At 42.6% G+C, this 20420-nt stretch overlaps 1 protein-coding gene across 1 annotated transcript; it reads right to left on the bottom strand.

Annotated features, from left to right (window-relative positions):
• Positions 1-988: 988 nt before the first annotated feature.
• On the bottom strand, positions 989-19749 carry tbc1d15 (TBC1 domain family, member 15). The gene is made up of 17 exons (XM_023284969.3): positions 19693-19749; positions 15305-15406; positions 14862-14936; positions 14148-14292; positions 13382-13589; positions 9444-9546; positions 8527-8721; positions 8206-8334; positions 7399-7502; positions 7057-7151; positions 6773-6889; positions 6394-6494; positions 6172-6271; positions 5993-6090; positions 5427-5543; positions 5132-5218; positions 989-1817 (listed from the first exon to the last, which is right to left on the bottom strand). The coding sequence occupies exons 1-17, from the start codon at positions 19714-19716 to the stop codon at positions 1644-1646; spliced, it is 1974 nt and encodes a 657-aa protein (XP_023140737.1). The 5' UTR covers positions 19717-19749; the 3' UTR covers positions 989-1643.
• Positions 19750-20420: the final 671 nt, after the last annotated feature.

Genomic DNA, 20420 nt, shown 5'->3' with positions numbered 1-20420 from the left:
GAGTTAAAAACACAATAGAACACAATAATAACAATAATGATAATAATAAACCTTCACTGGTTCTGATCACATCTTCTGATGTCACACTGATGATGTCACACTTAAATGAGCCTCCTGAAGCTGCTGACGTTAATTCAACATTTACTCAACGTTAATTCAACGTTAACATTTCCAACAGGCAGCTTCTCCACTGTGAGTTTTTTCTGGTTCCTTTCCTCTGATGGTAAACTGAAGATCTTTGACATTTGAGGAAACTGATCCACATTTTTCTCCATTTTAGAGACGGAACAGCTGATGGATCCAGCAGATAATCAACAGATTGATGGATGGAGAACGTTAGCCGCTACTGGTCATTCTTCTGCCTGCACACAGATTCATAGAACAGAATTATGGGCTCTGATCTGCTTCCAGTTTCTCTGCTGCCTTTTTAAGTATTTTTTTTAATTTTAAACAGAGTATTTGCAGTTTTTCAACTCAGCTTTCAGTAAAAATCAGATGTTGGTAGAATGAGCGTGAAGAAGATATTTTCAGCAAAAAAGGTAAAACACGACGACAAAGTCAGAGCTGCAACGATTCGAAAATAGAAATACTCTGCAGGTAGAAACACTGTTTTGGAAGTGTTTGCTTCAAGCCAAAACCTCCAGTATTTGCTGACATTTGTGGGTTTTCTCTGCTTCCATGACTGTTTTATGAACCACAAAGTTAGTTAGATTGGCCAGTTAGTTGGCTGATTAACCAGTTGGTTAGCTGATTAACTGATTGGTTGGTTGATTAACTGATTGGTTGGTTGATTAACCGATTGGTCAGTTGATTAACTGATTAGTTGGGTTCCCCAATCTAAAAACCTCTCTGTTCTGTTAGAACCCATCACTGTTCTTTTTTACAGACCAGGTTAATCAAGCATTTGCAGGTTGGTCTCTGTCAGCCAATCACAGCTGAGGGAAGAAACAAACATTTCTGTTTTGTTCAGAAATAACAGTCAACGGTGTGAAGTCTGACGAAGCAGAAACCAGTTTTAATCCAGAAACCATCTAAAGTCTGAGTAAGAAAACGCTGCAGCAGTTCCAAACAGCTTCATCCTGGTTCACCAGCAGCTCCACGGTTCCACCTGAAGCTCTGAGATGCTACAGCTTCAGCTAACTGTTGGAGATTCTTCACCACAATAAAGCCTCAGTCAGAGAAGATCCAGAGCTTTAATAAAGTCACAAATCAGAAGCTCGGAGTTCTCCTCTCATTTAGATTTAAAGAACATTTGGAACAGAACCCTGCCTCAAAACTGCTGCAGGAAAAACTGGAGCTTCAGTTTTAACACTAAAAAATGGAAATCTGCTCATCTTCATCATTTGTGTCGGTAAATGAAACCGTTTTAGAGGCAGTTTAAAGACGGCACGTTTATAGTTCAGAGACTCAACAGTCAGACAATAACCATCAGAGAAGCTCTGATGGAACTAAAGTTCTGGAGGCTCTGATGGAGCAGAATGTCCTTCATCTGAATGAGGCTTTAACGTCTTCAGGAGGAATGAATCGGACACAATACAAGAGTTACAAAAATAAGATTCTCAATCATCTTAAATTCTTTGTACATTTTCTTCTTGGGTTGGGGCGGCATGGCGACTCTCTGGCGCCGCCCTGCTGATGCTTTACTATGATATGAAGGCAACTTTGCAGCTGAGCTGAGAGCTGGTTTCTCTCAAGTGTCCGTTGGAGCAGCCGTCCGGCCGCTGAGCCACTCTGGGAGCAGATCCAGAACCCGGCGGGTCGGCGCCGCTCGGCTCCAAGTCCAAACCCAGGATCACACTGACGGAGTGAGGAAGGTCCTGAGAAGGAGGGAGGGCAGAGTCAGACACACCTGGACAGGTACATGAACAGCAACACGGAACCACTCAGGACACAGGGTTAGTCACAGTGGTTCTGATTAGGGCTGCAACTAACGATTATTTTAATAATCGATTAATCGGTCATTTTTTCTCTCGATTAATCGGATTAAAAAAACAACACATTTTTAATTTCCGCTGCTTTATTCAGAAACAGAAGATTTGGACTGACAGAGCAAAAAAGATCATTGTAGTGAAGCCTTTGTCTTCAACCGTCGACAGAGGCCTCATGCCAGTGACCATCATGTTGAGGATGCTGTCAGTCAGGACAGCTGCTTGCTGTGGTGGACATGATGTCTTGCTCATCATGAAGCCTGTCATTTTTTGCTGTTCATGAAATGAGAAAGATAGTATGAGTATGTATTACAACACAATTTACAACAACTCAGTAGTTATCTTGTTTTATTTGCAGTATTAGGTTAAGGCAAGTAAGTAGTCCAAAGAGCAAAACACAAAGCGCACGCAAGCACACATATATTTTATATATACACTATATTGCCAAAAGTATTGGCTCATCCATCCAAATAATCAGAATCAGGTGTTCCAATCACTTCCATGTCCACAGGTGTATAAAATCCAGCACCTAGGCTGCAGACTGCTTTTACAAACATTTGTGAAAGAATGGGTCGCTCTCAGGAGCTCAGTGAATTCCAGCGTGGAACTGTGATAGGATGCCACCTGTGCAACAAATCCAGTCGTGACATTTCCTGGCTCCTAAATATTCCACAGTCAACTGTCAGCTGTATTATAAGAAAGTGGAAGTGTGTAGGAACGACAGCAACTCTGCCACCAAGTGGTAGGACACGTAAACTGATGGATGCTGAGGAGCATAGTGCCAAGAGGTGGCCAACTTTCTGCAGAGTCCATTGCTACAGACCTTCAAACTTCATGTGGCCTTCAGATTAGCTCCAGAACAGTGCTTCAGCAGAGAGCTTCATGTAATGGGTTTCCATGGCTGAGCAGCTGCATCCAAGCCATACATCACCAAGTGCAATGCAAAGCGTGGGATGCAGTGGTGTAAAGCAGCCACCACTGGACTCTAGAGCAGTGGAGACACCTTCTCTGGAGTGACCAATCATGCTTCTCCATCTGGCAATCTGATGGACCAGTCTGGGTTTGGTGGTTGTCAGGAGAATCATACTTGTCAGACTGCATTGTGCCAAGTGTAAAGTTTGGTGGAGGGGGGATTATGGTGTGGGCTTGTTTTTCAGGAGCTGGGCTTGGACCCTTAGTTCCAGTGAAAGGAACTCTGAATGCTTCAGCATACCAAGACATTTTGGACAATTCCATGCTCCCAACTTTGTGGGAACAGTTTGGAGCTGGCCCCTTCCTCTTCCAACATGACTGTGCACCAGTGCACAAAGCAAGGTCCATAAAGACATGGATGACAGAGTCTGGTGTGGATGAACTTGACTGGCCTGCACAGAGTCCTGACCTCAACCCCATAGAACACCTTTGGGATGAATTAGAGTGGAGACTGAGAGCCAGACCTTCTGGTCCAACATCAGTGTGTGACCTCACAAATGTGCTTCTGGAAGAATGGTCAAAAATTCCCATAAACACACTCCTAAACCTTGTGGACAGCCTTCCCAGAAGAGTTGAAGCTGTTCTAGCTGCAAAGGGTGGACCCACGTCATATTGAACCCTATGGATTAGGAATGGGATGTCACTTATGTTCATATGCCAGTCAAGGCAGGTGAGCCAATACTTTTGGCAATATAGTGTGTGTGTGTGTATATATATATATATATATATATATATATATATATATATATATATATATATATATATATATATATATATATATATATATATATATATATATACATATATCCATGACCATGAGAAAATTAAAACTTGAGGCTTAATCTTTTATCACCATTGTGTGCAAGTTACATGTATTTACAAATCATATTCAAACACTGCTGAAGCTGATTAAAGTGAAATAAAAAGTATCATGCGCGCACACACACACACACACACACACCTACCTACCTACCTACCTACCTACCTACACACACACACACACACACACACACACGTGCCCTATCACTGTCATTAATCAGCTAACAAACACTAGCATCAGGAGAGCTAGCAGAGAGACTAACGTTACGTTTCCTCACTGTAAAACAGAACAAACGTAGGATAATGTAGTGACTTACCTGCTGTTGAGCTCCTTCATCCTCATCGGAGACTCCAACGTGTTTCTGTTTCAGGTGCTGCATCATCATCGTGGTGCTCCCGTACATCATATCACTTTTGTTAAGCTTGCATGTTAAGCGTGGTTTTTGTTTTGTGAAGCGTGAAATGCTCCCACACTTTTGAGGACTTTGGTCAAACTGTTTTCTCCATGTTGGTCATGTTTCATTTGTTGAATTTACTTTTCCTTTGAAAATACCGCCTCTGCTCTGCATCCACCTCTCTCTGTTCAACTTGCTCTGCAGGTGGAGTTTTTGTTTTCTGTAAACAAAACTTTATTTCGGTCAGCCAGCATTGACAAAGCTCTGCAGGTGAAGGAGACGGCTCCGCGACATGGTAAGTAACGCATGAATTGCACGACACAATGAATCGATAATGAAATTCGTTGCCAACGCTTTTAATAATCGATTTTATCGATTCGTTGTTGCAGCCCTAGTTCTGATGGAACCAGGAGGACGGTTTTGGTAGTCTTCAGTTTAAAGCTTTTCTGAAATTTTTTACACTTTCCGACGGTTCCTGAACTCATCATGTAACTGCAGCTCATCAGGAACCAACCAGAGATAAAAACACCTTTAGTCCTGAGTCAGTAAAAACTAAAAAACTACCAGAGAAAGATGTGACATTTATAGACAGGTGTAGGTGTGACAGACAGGTAGAGGTGTGACAGACAGGTACAGGTGTGACAGACAGGTAGAGGTGTGACAGAAAGACAGGTACAGGTGTGACAGACAGACAGGTAGAGGTGTGACAGACAGGTAGAGGTGTGACAGACAGGTAGAGGTATGACAGACAGGTGCAGGTGTGGCAGGTAGAGGTGTGACAGACAGGTAGAGGTGTGACAGACAGGTAGAGGTATGACAGACAGGTGCAGGTGTGGCAGGTAGAGGTGTGACAGACAGGTAGAGGTGTGACAGACAGGTAGAGGTATGACAGACAGGTGCAGGTGTGGCAGGTAGAGGTGTGACAAACAGGTGCAGGTATGACAGACAGGCAGAGGTGTGACAGAAAGACAGGTACAGGTGTGACAGACAGACAGGTAGAGGTGAGTCTGAACACACCTTGCAGTTCTGGATCTGCAGACAGATTCCTTCAGCTTTCTGAAGGATCTCCTCAATGTCCAGTTTCATGGACAGCTCGTTGATGTGCTGGAACACAGAACCAGAACCTTCAGAACCAGAACATTCAGAACCAACGATCACTGATTACTGGTGATTGATCAGAGAGCTGCAGGGTTCGACTGAGACCAGGTGGTTCTGATCCACTGTTCTGTTTCATTTCTGGAACCACTAAAACATCTTCATAGGTTCTACTGAGGTTCTGAAACATCTAGAACCAACACGCTGACATTCTCACCTTCAGGATCTCATTGAAGCCGTAGTTCTCCTCCATAATCTTCTGCTTCTCAGAGTCCAGGATGGCGCAGCAGACCAGCAGGTGGAAGTTCTGGCAAGGCAGCCCCGTCCACATCACCTGGAGGTCCACAAGAACCAGAACCAAGCACACCGCAGAATGTTAACTCAGTCTGTTCTCATGGTTCCGTCTACTCCTGGCTGCAGTAGAACCAGAGGAACAGACAGAAAAGACACAGAATCCTGATAGAAACGAAAGCAGAAACTATGGACTCATTTAAATGGTTGTATTAATGTGTTCTGGATGGTTCTAAGGCTGTGAGGGGGAGAACTTAGAACAAGAGTCCAGATTCTGAGGTTCCTCCTGTCCTTTATCATGTTCTACTGTGGTTCCTCCTGTTCTTTATCATGTTCTACTGTGGTTCCTCCTGTTCTTTACCATGTTGTACTTGGATGTTTTTTTGTAATTTTCAGGTTTTGGGTTGTTATTTACACTGAAAAGCTGAACCTGATGATTATAAAACTGTGTTTTGAACTAGAACCAGAACCAGAACTGGAACCAATACAGACCTCCCAGAGCCGCAGGACGTCCTGGAAGCTCAGCTCCCTCTTGAAGCGGATCAGCAGCCAGCGGAAGCAGAAGTACAGATACCCAGAATCCTGAGACTCTGACGGAACATAGCAGAACTCGGATCAGAACATGACGTCACAGAGAGACGGAACATTGGATTTATGAGGCGGGTCGGTACCGAGGTAGTTCCAGAAGGACAAGTCCAGCAGCCGCAGCAGAGCGCTGAGGTGGATCAGCTGCAGCTTCATGCCCTGCATCTGCTCCTCAAAGTTCTGGTGCTGAAACACAACAAGGTTATTGATTATTGATCATTATACACTGAGACTATTGATTACTACAGACTGGAATTATTGATTATTGAATCTGTTCATTGAAACACCAGAATCGGAGTGTTTCTCACCATCTGGTCCATGAAGGCCACGAAGCACCAGAAAGCATCCACCTCGTTCTCCATGACGAACAGGATGGGAGACAGAAGGTCGCTCATCCCCTGGACATACCCTGGAGGACAGAACACCCACAGCAAACCTTGTTTTCATTTTAAGGAACCTCCAAGTCATTGTAGACACATCTGGAGTCATTTTTGAGAAATGTTTTTGTCATTCTGGAAAAGTTCCTCTAGTCAGGTGTTTGTTTCCTGTGAATTTGCAGCCAGTGAAAACTCTGGGGTCTCGTGTTCACAGGTTCAGAATGAGGTATAGAACCGGTTCTGTGTTCTGCGTTGTGCAGGAGAACCGGTTCTGAAGGTTCTAAGAGAGTTTACTGAGATAAAGTCTCACCCAGGTCGAAGTCATACATGCAGTAGGTCATCAGGATGTCGTGCAGCAGAACCAGGCCCGGGTTGTCGATGCCTTCATAGAACCGGTTGGTTCTGTCTGTTCGGTTCACGTCTTTCTCTGAAACAAAAGAGGGGAACGTCACACTTTTTAGGTCACACAGGCCAGAGAACATGTGATGCTGTTGTTCTGTGGAACCCGACCGGTTCTCCTCCTTCACCAGCTACCAGACCTCCTGTTTCTGACGGTTTTCAGCCAATAAAGTGAATAAATGAGGTTCTTCTCACCGATCAGACTCCGATAGTCTCTCAGTCGGGAGTTCCTTCTCTCCTGCTCTTCACTCACTGATTTCCACTGAAGCTTCATCCTGAAGTATTCGTCTCTGAGAGCAGAACATTTAAATTAACACCAGACTCAGAGAACGGAACCTCTGAGAACCTCAACACGTATTTATTAATATAGAATTAATAAGAGCCTCTTTAATCACAGCGACGTCTAATAATCTATTAAATATTCCATCAATCATCGGTTAAATTAATGTTCCTCAGAAGGACGTCATCTATCATATATATTTATTAAATGAGGTGAACGTAAATAATAAAGAACTTTAGAACAACAACAACTCATACGTTTTGGCTCTTTGCAGAACTTTTCTGTCCTCCAGCGAACTCTCCCACGGAAAATAGCCGAGAAGAAACTTCCAGGCTTCTTTCCTCACAGCGTGACACAGACCCTGGAGAACACAAGGAGAACACGTTAAGAACATATGAAAAACACATGGAGAACACAAGGAGAACACGTGGAGAACACGTGGAGAACATGTGGAGAACACACGAGAACATGTGAAAAACACATGGAGAACATGTGGAGAACACACAAGAACATGAAAAACACATGGAGAACACGTGTAGAACATGTGGAGAACATGTGGAGATATTGTGGAGAACATGTGGAGAACATGTGGAGATCACAAGGAGAACACACGAGAACATGTGAAAAACACAGAACACGTGAAGAACACACGAGAACATGTGAAAAACACATAGAGAACACGTGGAGAACACACGAGAACATGTGAAAAACACATGGAGAACACGTGGAGAACTCGAGAACATGTGGAGAACACATGGAAAACATATAAAGAACATGTGGAGAACACATGGACATGGAAAACACACGGAGAACATGTGGAAAACACAAGGAGAACATGTGGAGAACACATGAAGAACACGTGGAGAACATCTGGACAACGTGGAGAACACGTGAAGAACAGAAAACACACCATCAGCAGAAACCAGATCTATCACACCGGAGGCCTGATTTTAGAGAATCTTCTCTGCATGAATTAAAGTGTTCACACTAGAGAACCTCCAGGAGAACATGTAAAGACGTGAGCCTGTGTTCTCCTGTGTTCTCCGTTGCTCTGATGAACTCACCCCCTTGAAGATGTTCTGTTTCAGCAGGCTGGTCTCCACCATCCTCCCCTCCCCGTCCTGGTGTTTGGTCCAGTCCTCAGCCGTCAGCGGCTCTTGGCGGCTCACCTGAGGTCTGGATCCCAGGTCGATCTGCAGACAGAGTCCAGTCAGAGAGCAGAACATCTGGAGAACTCAGTAGAACCACGAGTTCAGGCTGCAGTTTAAGGATCGTCAGTAAATTGTGTTTTCTCTCCTTCAGCTAACAGGATGAATCTCAGTTAGTTCTCGGTTCTTCTGCTGAACTGAACCTGATCATCTGGTCAGGTGTTCCTCTAAACCCACCCTGGTGATGACCTCGAAGCCCGGCTCCTCCTGGTGGTTGATCTCCAGTCCTGGAATAACTTCTCCCAGCAGGTCGGCCACCTCCTCCGGGGGGCGCTGCTGCTGCTCCTCCGACCCTCGCAGGACATCGAAGATGTAGTTTGTGACTTTGGAGAAGCCGCCCAGTGTGGTGACGTACGGATCCCGTTTAAACTTCTGCACAGAACGAGGGAGGGGGTTCTAACGACGTTCTGAAAACACGTCAGTGAAGTCTACAACAAACGTTACGAAAATATCTGTGAAAGTCTGGAAATTAATTTAAAAAACTATAAAATGTAGAACAATATTAGAAAAAACCATAAATTAATAAAATCTCCACCAAATAATCGGCAAATATATTAAAAAATACCACTAAAATCTTAAAAATATCTGTGAAATTCCGGATATCAATTTAAAATGTACCAGAAAAATGTGTGCAAAGATCAGTATAATTAACCCCAAACATACCAAAACAAACAGATAAATATTAAGAAAAGATCATTAAAAAAGTCTAAATTAATCCACAAAACCTCAATAAAATCTGTGGAAAATATTAAGAAAATATCCGTTAAAATCTGGAATTTAACCAAAAAATTACCGACAAGATCTACAAAAAACTCTGACAGAAAAATCTGCATATTAATAAAAAAAAGTCAATAAAATCTACAGAAAATACAAATATAATAAATATAACAGAAAAATATCTGTAAATTAATCCAAAAATACCAGCAGAAACCTAAAAAAAACAATAAACTGGAAAAAATGTAATCTGTAAAAATCAATAAATTCACCCCAAAAAAAACAAGTCGTAATTAGTATCTGGTCAGAACCTGATGTGTTCTGGGTAGAACCTGACGCGTTCTGGATAGAGCCTGATGTGAGAACGGTTCATTTCTTACGTTAACAAAGCCGAAGTTGTTGTCGTCCAGAAGGTTCTCAAAGGACTGAGATAGAGCTCTGTTAGGAGTACTGACCAGGAGACACATGTCATCATCTGGAGACCTGAGGACACACACACACACACGCACACACACATGCACACGCACGCGCACGCACACGCACACACACACACACACACACACATGCACACACGCATGCACACACGCATGCACACACACACACACACACACACACACACACACACACACACACACACACACACACATGGACACACACACGTTCGAATAAATAAACTAATAAACAATGAGTCAGTGTTCAGTAGCAAATAACACGTCATGTATGTTCTATTAAATATGTTCTGTAGTAAATAACATGTCATATATGTTCTAATAAACATGTTCTGTAGTAAATAACACGTCATATATGTTCTAATAAACATGTTCTGTATGCAATAACACATCATGTATGTTCTAATAAACATGTTCTGTAGTAAATAACACATCATGTATGTTCTAATAAACATGTTCTGTAGTAAATAACACATCATGTAAGTTCTAATAAACCTGTTCTGTAGTAAATAAAACATCATGTATGTTCTAATAAACATGTTCTGTAGTAAATACCACATCATGTATGTTCTAATGAACATGTTCTGTAGTAAACATGTCATGTATGTAATAATAAACATGTTTTGTAGTAAATACCACGTCATGTATGTTCTAATAAACATGTTCTGTAGTAAACATGTCATGTATGTAATAATAAACATGTTTTGTAGTAAATACCACATCATGTATGTTCTAATAAACATGTTCTGTAGTAAATATCACATCATGTATGTTCTAATAAACATGGTCTGTAGTAAACACATCATGTATGTTCTAATGAACATGTTCTGTAGTAAATATCACATCATGTATGTTCTAATAAACATGTTCTGTATGCAATAACACATCATGTATGTTCTACTAAACATGTTCTGTCGTAAATAACACATCATGTATGTTCTAATAAACATGAGTCAGTTCTCTGAGCTTCTATTTAAAGTTCTGCAGCTTCCCACCGGCTGCTGCTGGGAAATATCCGGACGTTAATGTGTCTGATTACGGAGTGTCGATAAGAACTTTAATAACCGCTATCAGTAGCAGCAGCAGGCTCAATAATCTCCCTGATATTTGGTTCACAGGGAGGAAAACGGATGGATTAGCATATAAATAACAGCAGCAGCTCCCTGACAATAACACCGACTGATTCCTCCGTCAGTTCCTGTTCATAAATCAAACCTGTAAACAACCAAAACTAAAATGAATCAAACCTGTAAACAACAAAGTTAAAATGAATCAAACCTTTAAACAACTAAAACTAAAATGAATCAAACCTGTAAACACCTAAAACTAAAGGTGGAGGAGCTGCACAGCTTTGTAAACAGCCAGCTAAATGAATATCCAGAGGGAGTTGTGATTGTAGCAGGAGACTTCAACCACGTTGAGCTCAAGACAGTGCTGCCCAAGCTTCATAAACACATCAACTTCCCCACAAGTGACAATAACATTTTAGACCAGGTGTACACAAACATCAGGGGAGTTTACAAAGCTGCAGCAGGGCCACACCTCGGCCTTTCAGACCACATCTCCCTGCTACTGACACCTGCCTACAGACCAGTAGAAGCAGAAGCAGACCCACCATAAAGACTGTGCAGGTATGGAGTGAGTAAGCCACTGCATCTCTGCGGCACTGCTTTGACATCACGGACTGGGATGTTTTCTCTGAGAGTTCTGGCCTGGAGGGTTACACCTCTGCTGTCCTGGATTATGTACGTTTTTGTACCGAGGCTGTACTGCCCACTAAAACCACCAGGGTGTTCCCAAATCAGAAGCCCTGGTTTCATGGAAATATACGGTTGCTGCTCAAAGCCGGGGATGCCGCCTACAGGTCAGAGAACCAGCTGGACTACAAAACTGCTAGAAAAAACTTGGCAAAGGGCATCAGAGAAGCCAAGGGCAAATACAGGCAGCAAGTAGAGGGGCACTTTGAGAACAACAACCCCCGCAGCATGTGGCAGGATTAAATCCCTGACTGACTACAAAAACAACAACATACAGGTCAGTCAGGACAGAGATCTCCCCGACACCCTGAACCTCTTCTTTGCTCACTTTGACAAGGGAAGGGAAGAGCCCAGCCTGCTGAAAGATCCCAGCAGGGGGCGGAGCCTACACTCACCTTCCAGCTGCACCATGTGAGATCCACCCTGAAACGGATCAAATCCATAAAAGCAGCAGGACCGGATGGAGTGACAGGCCACCTACTAAGGACCTGTGCTGACCAGCTGGCTGGGGTGTTCACTGCGACCTTCAATATCTCCCTGCAACAAGTTGCAGTCGCCACCTGCCTCAAATCCACCACCATTGTCCCTGTGCCCAAAAAGTCTGCCATCACAACCCTCAATGATTACCGCCCAGTTGCCCTCACCCCGGTCATCATGAAGAGCTTCCAGAGATGGTGCTGGCACACATCAAGAGAAGCATCCCTACAGATCTGGACAGCCATCAGATCTACAGAGGATGCTGTCTCAGCTGCACTTCATACAGCCCTAACCCACCTGGAGCAGCTGGATACCTACGTCAGGATGCTCTTTGTGGATTTTAGCAGTGCCTTCAATACTGTAATCCCCCATAAACTGGTACATAAACTCACCAACCTTGGACTCTCCACCACACTATGTTCGTGGATTATGGACTTTCTGACCAACAGGATGTCAGGAAGGAGAACCTGACATCCAGAACCATAATCATGAACACAGGCACACCACAGGGGTGTGTTCTTAGTCCAGAACTCTTCACCCTCTTCACCATGGACTGTGTCCCACCCACTCCTCCAACACCCTGATAAAGTTTGCCAACGACACCACGGTGGTAGGCCTTATCAGGCACAACGACGAGACCTGGTACAGGCAGGAGGTCCAACATCTGGTAGGGTGGTGTGCAGACAACTACCTGGTCCTCAACACCACCAAGACAAAGGAGGTCATCAGAGACTTCAGGAGGACCAGGGGGGTTGTACAGTCCCCACTCCATATCAGAGGAGAAGAGGTAGAGAGGGTGGACTCAGTCACATTACCAAGGATCTGACATGGACACTAAACACCTCCAAACTGGTGAAAAAGGCCCAGCAGAGGATGTTCTTCCTGAGGAAGCTGAAGCAGGCTGGTCTGGCTCCACAGCTGCTCAGAAACTTCAACAGAAGCACCATGGAGAGCATCCTCTGCCAGGGCTGCGCAGTGTGGTCCAGTTCATGCACAGCAGAAGACAGACAGGATCTGTCCCAGGTGGTAAAGGTGGACCAGAGAGCTCCCGGACCTGGACTCTGTGTACACTAAGCAGAGAAGATCAGGGACCATCTGCATGGACATCAGCTGCCCAGGACACTCCCTGTTTGTCCCCCTGCCGTCAGGGAGGAGGTACCAGGCCATCAGAACACAACTACCAGGCTGAGGAACAGCTTCTTCCCCAGAGCTGTTGCCTCCATCACACCACTACATCTCCTCCCTCCCCCACCCCCTGCTCTCACACAGAGACTCGCTGACGGACAATAATCATTCTAATGTGCATAACCATTCATACCGAGCATTTTACTTGCATCAGACACTTTAAAGCAGACGTTGCACCTCAAAGTTCCCAAAATAACTCAGAATGTGTCCAGATTGACTGGAACCCTTCCAGACATGACGTTTCTTTTTGAGCTGAAGCTGTAGATGTTAGCACTTCACTGGGATTTATCTCAACTGACAGGAAACAGCAGCTCTCACTGACATCAAGCTGCACTTTAACATGGAAGAAAGGTTCTCCATCTGCTGCTGCACTCAGATAAACAGGCAACACAGGTAACACAGGTAAACACGTAACACAGGTACCACGTGTCTGTGTGTCTCAGCACTCACTCGGTGAGCAGAGCGAACCTCCGCAGGTTGTCCAGGAACTCTCTGCTGCCGCCCTGGTGGAAGTGCAGCGGCGGCAGTGAGACGGAGGCGTCCTTCAGCTGCAGCAGCAGGAAGGTCCAGCCCTCCTCCTTCACCGTGATGGACCTCAGGTCACTGATGCTGACGCTGAAGGTCGAACGGCTCCTCTCATGGCTGTGGTTCAGAGATCCTGAGGGAGCAGAAAACACAGAACATCTAGAAACAGGTTTGTTCCGTCTGAAAACAAAAAAATCTTAATAAAGTTCTCCCCCGACCTCAGAACATGTGGTTCTTCATCTCCAGTAACTTTATTCATGATCAGAGTTCTACCTTCATACTGGGAATATCTCTAGGTCCTTAAAATCCATAGAGGAGAACATCCCCTGGAGAAAGTTCTAGAGTTGTCGGTATGTCTACTCTTGAACTTTCTCCAGGGGGACGTTCTCCTTTCCTGCTTCCAGTGTTTAAGTTTAGTCTCACTTAGAACATTCCAGGTCCTTGAAGTCCATAGAGGTGGGTCCAGATTTATCACTTTTTCATTTTCCATCATTTCTCAGAATTTCATCAGTCCAGCAGATAGACACATGACATTTTCCTTGATGCTGCCTAAAGGAACCTTTGTGGGTTTTTTAAAGAACCGTCTGCAGAATTCATTCCATACAGAACTTGTTACTAAAAGGTTCTTAGTGAAAGTACAGATGGCTCTTCTGTGAACCGCTCCTGGCTCCAGGTGAGAACACAGACTGACCTTCTCCGTTGTTGCAGGTCTTCTTCCTGAAGGTGACAGCGTTCACCATGTCCCACTCTGTCTCATAGCTGTGCTGGCTCTCCAACAGCTGCTGGGACTGGGAACGCTCCAGGCACTGGTTCCACTCCACCACCGAACTAGAGTCCTGCTCATGCACACAGTCACCGCATCAGTCAATGTATCGGTCACTGTTTATCACTGCATCAGTCACTGCATTGGTCACGGTTTATCACTGCATCAGTCACTGTATCGGTCACTGCATCAGTCACTGCATTGGTCACTGTTTATCACTGCATCAGTCACTGTATCGGTAACTGCATCAGTCACTGTATTGGTCACTATTTATCACTGCATCAGTCACTGCATTGGTCACGGTTTATCACTGCATCAGTCACTGCATCGTCACTGCATCAGTCACTGCATTGGTCACTGTTTATCACTGCATCAGTCACTGCATTGATCACCGTTTATCACTGCATCAGTCACTGTTTATCACTGAATCAGTCACTGTATCGGTCACTGCATCAGTCACCGCATTGGTCACTGTTTATCACTGCATCAGTCACTGCTTATTGCTGCGTCAGTCACTGCATCAGTCACTGCTTATCACTGCATCGGTCACTGTTTATCACTGCACCGGTCACTGTTTATTACTGCATCAGTCACTGACAGATGTGCAGTGGGGATTAATAAAGTCTAAGTAAACAGACGAACCTTCCCAGCACACAGCATGTTGGACGGATCCACTGCGTCCTCCAAAGGTCTGAACTCCACCAATATCTCTGCATCCTGACGGAGAGGAAACACCTCCATCAGCAGGTTACAGACGAACCAATCACAGAACGCTCACACACCTGACCCAAACCACACCTGTATCTGAGCAGAACCAATCACTAAACAGCAGGAACAAACACAGAATGAGCTGCAGGTGCTTCTGATCCATCTAATTGTTTGATTTGTTCTCTGGACAGAAACTATATTAATGTTCTAATGAGTGTCAACTGCTGGTCAGATGTGATGACTCAACTGGTTTCACAGCAAACGTTCATGCTCTGACAAATACTATCAGGCAGTTTTCACTATTTTCTCACATTAAATAAATAAAGAGATGCAGATGAATAATAATAATTATATATATAATATAATCGTAGCTTTACCTTGTCAAGGATCCGAAGACTCCCTGAAACCAGCAGGTCCTGATCAACTCCGTCCTCATCGTCGCTCGGATGGACGAAGACACCGTCGTGTTCGAATACCACCTGCAGGACGTTACAGGAATAAAACCAGACAGGATTCTGAACTGTTTCCCTAAATAATAAATACATTTCTTCTCTGTCAGTTCTTCTGTCTGCTCATGATTGCAGTTTCAAAACTGAGCTTAAAAAATAGTTACATTACTGTTAAAATTCTAAAATAAAAGAAATAAAAACTCTAAATATGTTACAGAAAAATAAATGAAATTAAAGTGGTTATTATTATGTTATTGTTTAAAAATGAAAATTTCAATTGTTTTAAAAAATAAAATCAGAGTTTAATATGAGGTAGAACGTGCTGCTGCTTCAGGTTTCTAATTTTATTTTGCTTTTTACATTTTTGTACATTTTCCAACAGTCAGACTCACTAACTCACATCCTAACGTACCAGACACCAAAGCTGAGAACTGATTAGAAACTCTAACTTAAATAAAACTAAAATTAAGATTAGTATATTGTTGTAAAGAATAACAGCAGCTTTGACTAAAAATAAAATAAACAGAAATAAAGTGTAATTATTATATTATTGTAAAATGCTTCTGGTAAAAATAAATATGAAGGGGTTGGGGTTAGTTATTGAATTATTGAAAAAAACGAAGTATTTTTTAAAATTCAGTGGTTTGCATTGTAGTAAAAATATTGAACACTTTCAGTAAAAAGAAGATGGAAAAAGATCTGCTTTATTAGGGTTGGATTTATTTAATTAGTCTATTGTTGTAATTACTGTAAAATAGATAAATAAAAAGATTAAAGCACGGATAAGAGAAATTTTTTTTAAATTATTTTTTGGCCTTTTCGGCTTTATTTGATAGGCGCAGTGAGAGACAGACAGGAAAGGGGGGAGAAGAGTGGGGGGAAGACAATGTTGAAACATGTTCTAAAAGCTAAAAAAAATGCAACTTTTTAGCAATTATCACTGTCTCCCGCAATTTCATCTCAACAAATAAGCTTAAAACATCACAACTTACATCGCAATTTTTTTGAAAAGCTGCCGCGAATTCAGGCATTTTCTGCCGCAACAATCTGGAAAAACGCCTGTGAAATTCTGGAAGGACTGATAATACAACAGAGCAGAGAGTTGACCTGCAAATGAAGGTTAACTTGAACCACTTTAACCAGTTAGTCCACTTTAACCTGACAGCCCACTTTAACCTGTTAGTCCACTTTAACCTGTTAGTCCACTTTAACCTATTAGTCCACTTTAACCTGACAGTCCACCTTAACCTGATAGTCCACCTTAACCTGACAGTCCACTTTAACCTGATAGTCCACCTTAACCTGACAGTCCACTTTAACCTGACAGTCCACCTTAACCTGATAGTCCACCTTAACCTGACAGTCCACTTTAACCTGATAGTCCACCTTAACCTGACAGTCCACTTTAACCTGACAGTCCACTTTAACCTGTTAGTCCACTTTAACCTGATAGTCCACTTTAACCTGACAGTCCACTTTAACCTGACAGTCCACTTTAACCTGACAGTCCACTTTAACCTGACAGTCCACTTTAACCTGACAGTCCACTTTAACCTGTTAGTCCACTTTAACCTGACAGTCCACTTTAACCTGACAGTCCACTTTAACCTGTTAGTCCACTTTAACCTGTTAGTCCACTTTAACCTATTAGTCCACTTTAACCTGACAGTCCACCTTAACCTGATAGTCCACCTTAACCTGACAGTCCACTTTAACCTGACAGTCCACCTTAACCTGACAGTCCACTTTAACCTGACAGTCCACCTTAACCTGATAGTCCACCTTAACCTGACAGTCCACTTTAACCTGATAGTCCACCTTAACCTGACAGTCCACTTTAACCTGACAGTCCACTTTAACCTGTTAGTCCACTTTAACCTGTTAGTCCACTTTAACCTGATAGTCCACTTTAACCTGACAATCCACCTTAACCTGACAGTCCACTTTAACCTGACAGTCCACTTTAACCTGACAGTCCACTTTAACCTGACAGTCCACTTTAACCTGTTAGTCCACTTTAACCTGACAGTCCACTTTAACCTGTTAGTCCACTTTAACCTGACAGTCCACTTTAACCTGACAGTCCACTTTAACCTGTTAGTCCACTTTAACCTGTTAGTCCACTTTAACCTGATAGTCCACCTTAACCTGACAGTCCACTTTAACCTGATAGTCCACCTTAACCTGACAGTCCACTTTAACCTGTTAGTCCACTTTAACCTGACAGTCCACTTTAACCTGATAGTCCACCTTAACCTGAAAGTCCACTTTAACCTGTTAGTCCACTTTAACCTGTTAGTCCACTTTAACCTGACAGTCCACTTTAACCTGTTAGTCCACTTTAAGCTGACAGTCCACCTTAACCTGACAGTTCACTTTAACCTGACAGTCCACCTTAACCTGTTAGTCCACTTTAACCTGATAGTCCACCTTAACCTGACAGTCCACCTTAACCTGTTAGTCCACTTTAACCTGACAGTCCACTTTAACCTGTTAGTCCACTTTAACCTGATAGTCCACTTTAACCTGACAGTCCACCTTAACCTGACAGTCCACTTTAACCTGACAGTCCACTTTAACCTGTTAGTCCACCTTAACCTGACAGTCCACTTTAACCTGACAGTCCACTTTAACCTGTTAGTCCACTTTAACCTGATAGTCCACTTTAACCTGACAGTCCACCTTAACCTGACAGTCCACTTTAACCTGACAGTCCACTTTAACCTGTTAGTCCACCTTAACCTGACAGTCCACTTTAACCTGTTAGTCCACTTTAAGCTGACAGTCCACTTTAACCTGTTAGTCCACTTTAACCTGTTAGTCCACTTTAACCTGTTAGTCCACTTTAACCTGACAGTCCACTTTAACCTGTTAGTCCACTTTATCCTGATAGTCCACCTTAACCTGTACAAGTTCGTTTACTAACGCTGCTAGCTCCGTTAGCCTGCTAGCTCCAGCAGTAAACACTGATAGTCCATGGGCCAGACCAGATATTGGAACCAGTGGTACTAAAATGTAGGTTAGGTTATCATGAGTACATCAGGATGTGAGAGTCTTTCCACACTGGCAGCTTTATCACTTATTAGTGAAAGGGTTACATTCACCATAACCACTGTATGGCACAATTCATTTAGATCCGACCATCTGCAAAGATCACATTTAATGAGTCAATATTCAAATAAAACTGTTTGAGAAACGGTAATATATTGTAATAATTAAACATCAGACCCAAATGAATACATTTATTGTTTGCACTTTCTTTTCATGCTGATTTGTTTTTGTCGTTTTGTGTCTTGCTTTGTCGTTTTGTGTCTTGTTTTTGTCATTTTGTGTCTTGCTTTGTCATTTTGTGTCTTGCTTTGTCATTTTGTGTCTTGTTTTGTCATTTTGTGTCTTGCTTTTTCATTTTGTGTGTTGCTTTGTCATTTTGTTTCTTGCTTTGTCGTTTTGTGTCTTGTTTTTGTCATTTTGTGTCTTGCTTTGTCATTTTGTGTGTTGCTTTGTCATTTTGTTTCTTGCTTTGTCGTTTTGTGTCTTGTTTTTGTCATTTTGTGTCTTGTTTTTGTCATTTTGTCTTATGACTTTGTCTCAAGTTTGTTGTAGTTTTGTTCTGTGCTGTAAAGTTATTATGCAGATGATGATGTTTAGCACGTGGCGTTTCTTATTTTTTCGTAATGAGGAAAAATCCGATCGAATTCCGTCCCGTCTCATTGACAGGACTTTTGGCTCAGACTCTTTCATTGTGTTCATTAAACCAGTGATAACATTTATTAAGCCGTGAGTCTGCAACGGCTGTCATATCAAAATGCAAACTAGAGACATATAGCTGGTTAAAAATACCAAAAAGAACTGGTCACCTCGAGTGGTACCGATACTGGAGATGCTGGGTCCGGGCCCATGGACTATGACAGCTGGATGTTTGTGAGTTCAGCTTAACTTTGGATCTACCAGGCGATAGTTTGGAGGCTACTGGCCGCTCTGCGATTTCTCTGGGCCCGTCAGTCTGTCACCACCATTAGCCGTTAGCTCCTTACACCGGGTCCTCGGAGCGGCTCGGTTCTGCTAAAGGCAGAAGCGGCTCGGAGAGACGGGCAGCGGCTGGCAGGGAGACGCCTCCCCGGGCTGCTGCTGCGGCTATGTTGTGATGTTGGTGTCGGTGTAGCTCCGGAGCAGCTAACTGATGCTAACAGACTGACGGAGAGGAGCGGAGGGTCGGCGGGAAGCTGCAGCCGGACTGACACGGCTCCCACCGCCTGGCCGCGGCCCCAGTCCGCCCGGTTCTCCCAGAACTGCCGTTAAAGTGTCGCTGTTTTTACCTTCAACACAGAGTCCGCCGCCATGTTGTCTCCTTCCTCCTGATGACGACACAGGCACGTGACGGCGGCTGCACAACAGCTGTGACACGTCAGCTTCCGGTTCAAAAAGGCTGCATCACGTAAAAGTAAACTAAACATAAAATGAGCTGATTGTGTTTTTATTATTATTATTATTATTATTATTATTATTATTATTATTATTATTATTATTATTATTATTATTATTATTATTATTATTATTATTATTATTATTAATAAAACCGAAAATAGAGACAAATAAAAATAGATTCATTTTTTGTGTTATCAGTTAAAAAAATACAATAAAAATATTTTTAGCGTATAAAGTTAAAAAAATCAATATATAAATAAATAAAAACATCATAAAATACATGAAGTAAACAATTAAATGTAATCTAATGTAATTTGAGATTGTTGTATTGTTATGAATAAATTCTGTTTATTGAACTGTTATTGTTATATAAAAAGAGCCATCTTCAAGTAAAAATTAATAAAATTAAAATACAGCTTATTGTATTATTATGAAAAAGAATAGAAGACAATTCAGATTATTGTATTGTAAAAAAATAAAATCTATAAAATTAAAAAGAGGAAAAGAAAATAGTTTTAAATTAAGTAAACAAATTCTGTTTGTTTTATTAATGTAAAAAAATAGCCAGAATCTGATAAAATAAAATAAATCCAGCGATCTTCAGCCAAAAACCACACTA

The sequence above is a fragment of the Amphiprion ocellaris genome, chromosome 3 (genome assembly GCF_022539595.1).
Source record: "Amphiprion ocellaris isolate individual 3 ecotype Okinawa chromosome 3, ASM2253959v1, whole genome shotgun sequence".
In the NCBI taxonomy this organism is placed as follows: Eukaryota; Metazoa; Chordata; class Actinopteri; family Pomacentridae; genus Amphiprion; species Amphiprion ocellaris.
This window is presented reverse-complemented; position numbering and strand designations above follow the sequence as displayed.

Coding starts and splice junctions, on each gene's coding strand:
- tbc1d15 (XM_023284969.3), bottom strand. CDS start 19,716: ATGGCGGCGGACTCTGTGTTGAAG. Junction 9,547..13,381: donor AGGTTCGCTCTGCTCACCGA/GTGAGTGCTGAG, acceptor GTGTGTCCTCAG/GTCTCCAGATGATGACATGT. Junction 7,152..7,398: donor GTTCTGCAAAGAGCCAAAAC/GTATGAGTTGTT, acceptor TTCTGCTCTCAG/AGACGAATACTTCAGGATGA.